At 41.9% G+C, this 9688-nt stretch overlaps 1 protein-coding gene and 1 long non-coding RNA gene across 2 annotated transcripts in view; both read right to left on the reverse strand.

Annotated features, from left to right (window-relative positions):
- Window positions 1-4520, reverse strand: part of LOC103749793 ((E3-independent) E2 ubiquitin-conjugating enzyme-like) — a 12613-nt gene extending 8093 nt beyond the window's left edge. Inside the window, 1 exon segment of the mRNA XM_029555883.1 lies at window positions 4480-4520. Within this exon segment, the coding sequence (XP_029411743.1) occupies window positions 4480-4520 (41 nt within the window).
- Window positions 4521-6355: 1835 nt separating this feature from the next.
- LOC115067613 overlaps window positions 6356-9688 on the reverse strand; it is a 20165-nt gene continuing 16832 nt past the window's right edge. Inside the window, exons 2-3 of the long non-coding RNA XR_003847000.1 lie at window positions 9000-9126; window positions 6356-6566 (exon numbers count right to left, since the gene is read on the reverse strand). This is a non-coding gene — a long non-coding RNA (uncharacterized LOC115067613). The remainder of the gene's footprint in view (window positions 6567-8999; window positions 9127-9688) is intronic.

Below are 9688 nucleotides of genomic sequence, written 5' to 3' on the forward strand. Positions count from 1 at the left end.
GTGACAAGCCTAAACAGACCTCTATCACTTGCTTAGGCTTTCTCATTTTTTTTATTTTGGAAAATATCTTCATTTCCCATATCCTTTTAACATCTTTTACATTCTCATTTTCTAATGGCATGGATCTCAAATATGGGGGAGAAAGAGCTGACAAGAGCTCATGTCTTTGTAAGTGACCCCCTAACTTCGTTGGCAAGCCCAAATAAATATTCTTATTTCCCAATCTGTAACTTAAGAGGAACAATAGCATTAACAAATAAATCTTCTATCTGTTGTGAGACTTCTTTTCCTGGGGATGTTAAGCAATGCTTATTCCCTTTTAAGGTTCTGGTGTCAAGCCAATGTTTGACTAAAGTTTTACCGAGGAACCAATGAATTTATTGAGCTTGTTTACCATAATAACTGAGGGGTTGCTGAGGTGTATGTATGACCCAAGGGTATACACACTGGAAAGCCTTAACCCACCATGGGTCATGCCGGGGAGCTAATTCTTTAACTGATCGTGGGCTACCTCCCCTGCATTCAACCACCTTCATCTGTTACCACTTTCATCTAGAAATCAAAAAACCTTAGTCAGCTTTGCATTTCCGTGCCTTGGTAACTCTTCTCTTGCTCCCCCAGGCGTGGCCTCCAATGATGATTCTCTTTATTAGGTAAGCACTTTCACTGACTATTTTCTCCTGGAAATGTCACTGGAGAGAATGGTATTTGTGTTGTTTTGGTTGGTTTGCTTCCTTGTTTGTTTGTTCAGACATGTTCTCACCATGTATCCTGTGCTATTCCTGAACTCACTATGTAACCCAGGCTAGCCTTGAACTTTGGCAATCCTCCTGCCTTAGTCTCTTGAGTGCCAACATACTGGACCAAGAGGGAGGTATTCTTGGAGACACAGCTGTGAGATCAAGCTTGAGTCTATATTCCTTGATGCTGCAACAAAGAAAGATTGGTTAATCCTTCCCTCATTCAAAAATGTATGTTGTAGAAATGTCCCCATCCTGTGTTTAAATCCCACCTGTAATTCCTAGTACTCTGGCCCTTGACAAGACCTTGACACTTTGATCCTCAGTCTTGTTATATATAACATGGGCATTCTGCCTACCTCAAAAAGAGGTTAAAGGAATCTAACACGTTATCAGATACATAGCAACCAATACAATACTCAGACAAGAAAGGGACCACACCATCCCCCTTTCTGCCCTCAGTCTCAACTTGCTCTGACCACCAGGAATTATTTCCATTCTAATTTGTCTGAGGCCCCAATTTCTTCCAATTATACTAATTTTACCAAAATTTAATCATTGTAACCTTTCCACAGAGTACACACATATGATGAAAAGTGCTTAAAATCATTGTTCATACCTTCAGAGTTCATGGACTCTCACAGGTTGAACACACTTGTAAGCAGCATACAGACCAGCTTACCTCACATCTACCTCTTCCTCCCCTTCAAAACATACCTTCCTGTCACTTCCCTGCAAAGAACAGTGACAGTCAGGACAGCACATTATATGTATTTACATCTGGCGTATGTATTTCACTCAGCCCTGTTCTATGTGATTCGTATGTGTTGCTGTGTTCGTTCTCAGTGCTGTCTTATCCTATTCCATGACATCAACAGCATCATCTGTCTCCTAATGATCAGGACATCAGCAAGTAGAGAATGAGTAACAGGACAACTCTCCCAAAACTCACTGCTTCACAGAGGCAACAGGACAGTGAGCTGGGTCACCAGCAAGGTGAGACTCTGACCTGTGACACTGAGTTCACTGATGGCTGCTCATACTTTTCAGATACCTGAGTTGCATGTTCTTCTGAACCTCAATGCCAGGCAACCAAGACATCCAACTCCAGCCTCCATGCTGACACCAATCACAGATCTTTAGTCAGAAGTTAAAAAGAAGTTATATGTCAAAGGCCTTTCCAGGACTCACACTGAGGGAAACAAAAACTGGACTCAAAAGACCTTAACACATATGACAGAATGCAAAAAATCTGGTGTTGGGGCTATAAAGGGTGTAGATGGGAGAGAGTCTAAATATTATACAGATGCATACTATGAAATTTGCAAATATTCAATAAAAAAGGTACAGAGTATTTGGGAATAAACTCAACAATAGAAATGCAATATCTAGTCAACATTCTGAAGAGTAATTCAGTATCTAAATAAATGGATATTACATAAAATTAATAAGTTGTTGGGGAAAAATAATTGATGCAACCTGCATTATTCCCTGCAATGCTGATGCATTCCTAGACTCTTACCCCTCACTAGGAGATCTCTATGCCCTAAGGACATTCTCTCTCTCTCTCTCTCTCTCTCTCTCTCTCTCTCTCTCTCTCTCTCCTCTCTCCTCTCTCCTCAAGCTATAGCTTCTCCCTTCAGTGTCAATACATAAAGATATATCTTGGAGCCTATAGGAAAGCCCACCTTCCCTAGCATTGAGATTTGGCTGACATAGCTTTAAGAGAGAGGCATAGAACCACTGGCCCTCAAGCTCTCCTGGCCTAGATTTGTTTTAAATTCATCTATTTGGAGATCACCCATTCCTTCCCCCTGTAGGAAATGCAAATTAAATGCACTGTCTTTTCTAACAAAGAATTCAATGAGTCAAAGGCCAGAGCTCAGATCTTTACTGCTAGCTAGTAAGTACCAGCCCATTCTATTCCTATCTTCTCTACTTGGGCCTTGGCTCTATCCAACTGAGACAATAAAGATTATCTGTATAACATTAGTAGTCATGACATGCATAAAGATGCCCTATTAAATAAGACAGTGTCCATGACACCATAGACTTTCAGGGCCAAGAGGATATTTGATGCACAGTTTTCTTGGTAAGAATCAAGGAGACAAAAGTTCAGTCCTCTCCTGGAGGTTATAATGATATTTAATGGAAGAACAAGGACTTCAAGCCACCTTGGAAACTGTGAAATGCTATACAAATACCAACATTCTAGGTTTGGGACTATTTGTTGATCTTTATAACTTAGCAGTAATAGATAAGGGTGTTAGATCATGTGATGTTAGTTCATTAGATTATCAAAGTGTTCATGACTCAGAAGATAACCAAGTGCTTTATACTGAACAATAGAAATGAATATTATTTCTGTCATATTTACATTTTAAGACTTAAAATCTTTCTGTTTTTCATAGTGAACAATGATGATATAAAATAAATTAGTAAAGCACTAAAAATACCTAAAAATTAAAAAAATAAAAAGCTATTGAGTAACAGAATTTATTGTTCTAGAAATATTTCAATTGCAATCATAAATACATACTATCAATAGAAGTACAATTTAAGGATAATAATTGCATTCTTTTTCTTCTACTTACATAGTTCTAACATAGACATACTCATAAATTGTCATATCATCTCTCAATCTCACCTATACAATAACAGTTATACCACTGATAAGTCTCATTACTCTATAATTATAGTCCATAATAATGTATTTCAATTATTTCACCTATAGAATTAAGTGTATTATTTGTTCCTTTAAAAAAATGAGTGTGGGGGGCTGGAGAGATGGCTCAGCGGTTAAGAGCACTGACTGCTCTTGCAGAGGACTTGGATTTGATTCCCAGGACCCACATGGCAGCTACAAACCATCCTTAACTCCAGTTTCAGGGGAATCTTAATGATCTCCTAAAAAGATATCTGAAGAAACTAATTCAGGAAACTCAATCTCCTTGGGTAAAACTATTAGCCCTAGCCCTGCTCAGACTTAGGAACACACCCAATCGACAAGGTCTCATGCCCTTTGAAGCCCTATGTGCCAGGCCTTTCCTCACCAATGACTTTGTTCTAGACCTTGAAGCAGCCAGACTGGCAGCTCATATCACCCAACTGGCAAAATTCCAACAGATCCTGTCAGAGCTGCAGGCAGGGCTTTCCAGAGAGGAGCAAAAGAGCCCTCCCTTTCTCTGTCCTGGGGACCTGGCACTAGTCAAGGCACCATACCACAATACAAGCCATGTTCATTCCTGTGTGAGAGTTCATATCCTGTTATCCTATCCACCCCACAGCCCTTAGAATCGCTGGATTCAATTGTGGATCCATCACACTTGCATCAAGGCTGGACTGCTACCGGTTCCTCTGAGACTGTATGGACTCACCAGAAAGTACCAGTTCCAGCTATACCTATGAGCTGCTGGAAGACCTCAGGATATTTTTCAGAAGTCAGAGTTCTCCAGACTTAGCTAAGTCTACCTGATTTAGATGTCCTGTTGGGGAATTGTGCTTTTCTTATTACCACTGCCATTCTGTTGTTCATTGGTTATGATGGGTAGCACAACACATTCTTGGGTGTCACTTCTCTCAATGATGTTTTTCTGTAGGTCTGATAAAACCCTCGATAACCCAATGTCCCTCCCAGTATCCAGATTTCCTTGAGCCAAACTCCAAGAAATGGGTGGATGAAAATGATGTCCATTGCAGTATTTTGGTGCTATTGGGACATGCATTACAATACCAATACCTGGTAAAAGGCACATATAGGTTTACCATTTCACTCCCCATTATAGGGGGGAGCCTCTAGCACTGAAGTGGAGCAAGACTACTTTGGACCTGTACAAAGGCAAATCCTTCTCAGAACACTCGCTCCACGGTCTTGGTCTGAACCCTAATAAGACCACCCCATCCAATCCATTCCTGACTGATACCTGTTTTAGGGATCATGACTGTCAGCTCCCTATTTGTTTACAGTACAGTAAGTGCTCCCAACCAGGAATGGCTGATGAATTGCAAGGTCCACTCTCATTCAGGAACTTCTATGTGTAAGATCCATGAACCTGACCAGCTATGTAAGGTTCATTGCAACATGGAACATTGTCCCCAAAACTTCATACCTTGTACTTGTGGGATATTTATGGAATTTCCCGACAATCAGTCCCACTTGCTAAGATTGACCTGGTAGACCCATGGGCCTTCTAGAACTAATCTTACCTTGTGGACCTAACTACATATGACTAAATCAGCCCGTAAGCCCAGTCTTTACCTTGCAGGATAGACATATCAGGGAGCCTCTCTGGCAGGCTCAAACTTTTGTCTAGCTAGGAATAATTCTCACTAACCTTACCCTTCGATGGGATATTTCCAGATTCTGGGTCCACCACTTTTATCTTAATTATACTCGAGTCACAGCCCTTCAACAAACCCAGTTTCTCTGGTGGCTACCCCAAATTTGGCCCAAAGAAACTACAGGCCAAGAAACCCCCACAGCTGCAACCCCTTCTTATAACAAGTAGGAAGCTGCAACCCCTTCTTATAACAAGTAGGACTCAGAGGAATTGGCACAGGCCTAGGAATTACAGAGCAATTAGAATGGGCCACTTCAGAGGAGATACATTCATTAGGAAAGGTATTCCTGTCTGAAGTAGGCCATAAAGTTGGTCTACTGTTCTGGGAGGAAGTGAAAGACTGAAATATTTTGACTGAGGAAAACAAGAGATTAAAAGAATGGAGGACAATGACCACAGAGCGGAACTTTCAGGAATATGCCTTCACCACAACCTGGAAAAGAACTTGAGTTCATCCTCAACAAGCTCTGCTGGGCATCTCTAACTCAAATGGGATCAGAATTAACAGAACTAACCAATGGCCCACTATGCTGCATAGCTTCGGTTGTCAACTTGACACACCTAGGAAGAGGGAACCTCAACTGGGAATTTCCTCTATCAGATTGGCCTGTGGGCATGTCTGTGAGGTATTTTCTTGATTGTTAAGTAATCTGGGAGGGCAAAGCCCACTATGAGTGCTGCCACCACTGGACAGGTGGTCCTGTGTTGTATAAGAAAGTAGCTGAGCACAGGCCAGAGAAGTAAGCCAGTAAGCAGTATTTCTCCATGGTCTGTGCTTCAGTTCCTGCCTCGAGGTTCCTGCCTTGAGTTCCTGCCCCAGCTTCCCATGATGAGGAACTGTATTGTAAGCAGAAAATGGTCCTTTCTTCCTATGTGTAAGATCCATGAAAAGTTGGTTTTGGTCATATTGTCTACCACAGTAGCAGAAATCTAACTAGAACGTCCACTCTCCTAAACAGGCTAAATGTAACCATCTCTTCACCACTTACGGTACACATCCTCTCTGGAAAATAGCCTTTCACAACTATAATGAGACATCTTGTGTTCTAGCCACTCATGTTCCCCACTTGGATGAGGCAATTAGATTCCTTGTTACCAAACTCACGGGATTAAGAAAATGTGTTTTAAAACACTCCTGTTGTGTCCATGGGACATCACTGGGCAATCCTATGAGGTCTCTAAGCATGCTCTCTACCCTGTAGGGCTCTGGTGCATGGTCCATCCAGTTACACAGTTACATTTTACCTTATTAAATGAGACTTACATTACCAATGATGTTAAAGGATTTTCCTCATTACCCTTGTGTCTCAATGTTCCTCATGTGGTTGTTATAGAAGAAACCCAATGGCTGGCTTCTGAACTTAATCTGATTGCTGAGAAATTTCTCCAGCTCTTGAGGCAAACCAATGGCCTTCTCCACAATGTACACCTTGCAGTGGACAACAGTGGCAAGGACATCGTCGGATACCATCAGCCTCGTTGAAGCCTATGACAAAGCATACACAGGTCCTTTGGATTGTTTTCTTGCTTGTTCTCTCCTCTGATGAAGGCAACGTTGTCCCAACTGTCCTTTTAGCTACATGTTTTTGTTTGGTTTTTGGATCTTTGGTTATTTGGTTGGTTGGTTGGTTGGTTGGTTGGTTTTTCAAGACAGGGGCTTTCTGTAGCCCCAGCTGGCCTAGAACTCACTATGTAGTCTAAGCTGTTCTTGATCTCACAGAGAGTCTCCTGCTTCTGCCTCTGGAGTGCTGAAATTAAACGTATGTGCCACCACACAAGGCTTAGTATATTTTCAACAGAAACTATAGTTATAATAACAATTTCACTTTATGTATGTTACACATGCTACTTCACCTGCATAGCACACCTTGAAAAGGTACGCTGTCATCAAATGGTTGTCCTTCATTCCAGATCTCCACCATCCAGGACCTTTTATCATGACTGCTGCCCATTTGTACATTGTCCCTTTTGTCAACATGCAGTTAGAGCAGTCGGCACCCAAAAATCCCAATAGTTAGAGTGCCCTCTGACAGCCAGGGAGGAATGACTGTGAGCTAGCCATATTTTTGACAGGTAGATAAATAGGGAAAGGGACACTGATGAGTAACAAAGATGGAATACTTCTGCCTTCTTCTTGATCTGAGAGATCTGGAGGCAACCCCTGTAGCCAGCAGTTCCCTCTTTCCAGCTAACTGGTCCAGACCAGTTCAGATAAGACCAAGACCAGACCTGGCGATGTCTTCATTTGGAGGTGTAAGTCTATCAGCCTTCTCTTTAAGTTAACCAATCCAAAATTAGGGGAGAGGGATGCACCAAGAACACTTAAAAGACCCAGCCATCTGGGGGGACTCAAATTTCAGTTTCCAAATCCCCTCCCCATTTGTAGGGAGTCTTGCTCTCTGTGTGCTCTGGGGACATGCTTCTTCACTTTTCTTAATTAAAAAATTTTTATTTACTTAGAAGAATTCAGAATGTCAACAAAACAGCTGCATTTTTTTTGCAATTACAGAGTGGTATTCAGTTAACAGATCAACAATTATTTTCGTATAAGCTGCTTGCTAAAGTGGAACCATAAGTTGGAAGGCCATGAAAACTAGGTAGAGATATTGGAACCAAATCTGTGATCACAAAAGAACCACTGACAGTTTGGGGTAAATGGGTCATAAGACTAACACCTCGAGCAAGGGCAAAAGGGGATGGTGAAAACAGGAGTCCTGAGTTCCTAAACAAGAGATGTAGCTGAAAATTACAGAGGAAATCCGGGGTATAGTGGAGGGAGGACTGAACAAAGAAGCCTTGGATTGAAAAGCAAAAGTAATGTGCTAAAATCATGGCTACGTGAGGCAAGTTAGGTTCTCTGAACTTCATTCGTAGTCCATCCAGATATCCAATCAGAGGCAATGAGAATTCATTCTAAGCCTTGTTACTCAAATTATGATCTGCCAGCCAACAGCAATGCATTGTCCAAATCTTAGCAGTGGGGTGAGGGGTGTTTAGGGTCAGCCTAAGCAACACAAGAAGGCAAGAACTGAAAAATGAGACCAGACAGGCTGAGAAGGAAGAAAGGAGGGAAGAGGAGAAGAGGGAGGGAGAGGCACGTAGACCCTACCACCGGAAGAATTAGAATCTATATTTAAACAATAATCTTGGGTGGTCTGTAAGCATGTTAACATTTGACAAGCCCTTCTCTAAAGTACCTTCCAATTCTAAATGTGTTTCACATTTACCTCAAGTCTGTGAGGATGGGGAAGGAGTTGACCTATCCACCTCCTTTGAGCCCTTTTCTTTTTTAAGTATTTTATTTTTATTTAATGTGTATGAGTATTTTGCTTGTATGTATGCAAAGTACACCACATGTGTGCAATGCCCTCAGAGGCCAGAAGAGGATGTTGTATCTCCTGGAACTGGAGTTACTGACGGCTGTTTGCCATCATGTGGATGCTAAATCCAGGTCCTCTGGAAGAATAGCAAGTATCTTAACCACTGAGCCATCTCTCCAGCCATGTTTGTGCCCCTTTTTAAAAAAAATAGTTTTTGTTGAATTTTTGTAGAGCTCAACAATATGTTTTTATCTTATTTAGACCCTCTCTCCTACCTGCACCCCCCAACTCCTTCCCAAATTCATTGATTTGCTCTGTCTAGATGGTTCTTAGGGAACACCAGTGATTCGGGGCTGCCACCTTGTGACATGACTGGTAAACACACTTAACCGCTCTCACTAGAAAGGAATGGGGAGGACTGGTAGGAGGATAAAGTCCAAGTCACAGAATTGGTAAGATAATCACAATGATGCACATTAACTAAGGTGACTGTCAGAAGCAGCTCAGCCTGCAGCACAGAGCAGTATCACATTTGAAAGTGAAGGTTTTAAATGTTTATTACATTTTTATTTCCTACATGTAAGCAGAGCACAGCATACCTGTGGAAGTCAGAGGACAGCTTGCTGGAGTTGGTTCCTTCATTTTACCATGTAGGTTCTGGGTATCAAACTCAAGTCATTGTGCTTGGGGACAGGCACCTTCACCTGCCGAGCCATTTTTCTGACCCTGAAAGTAAAGTTTTTATAATTCCCAACAATGTGGAGTTAGTGGAAAACCTAGGTTCCAAGCCAAGCTCTTCCAATGAAATGTAAAATCACCAAAATAGGTGCTTTCAAACATCTAGCCCTGCCTGAACTCTGCAGGATGGACACTTTTCCACAGACACTTACTTTACTGTGATGCTTCTTTTTCATCTTGTGCAGAATGTGCCTGGTACATACTCTGCAATCAAGTCCTGTGTTCCACAGGCACTGAGATTCACCTGATACATCATACAATAAATCTTCAAAAACTTGAAAAGACCTGCCAGATCCCTAACCCTGTTTTCCATCAGCCATTTCACAGTGACACAACCTGAAACCCCTACACTCTCCTGTCACTTTCCTGTGGTCAGGTGAGATACAGAAACTCTAGATTCTAGCAATTTCTAACCAGAGCAGCAGTGCTGTAGGAGGACCTGCTTCCCCATTCTGGCACCACATTCAGATTTAGAAAGCGAAATCCCACCTCCACTGCATTTTCCCACCTGTGCCACCTCCTCCTCCTCCTCCTCCTCCTCCTCCTCCTC

This window comes from Nannospalax galili, unplaced genomic scaffold (genome assembly GCF_000622305.1).
Source record: "Nannospalax galili isolate Female #2095 unplaced genomic scaffold, S.galili_v1.0 scaffold806, whole genome shotgun sequence".
Taxonomy (NCBI): domain Eukaryota; kingdom Metazoa; phylum Chordata; class Mammalia; order Rodentia; family Spalacidae; genus Nannospalax; species Nannospalax galili.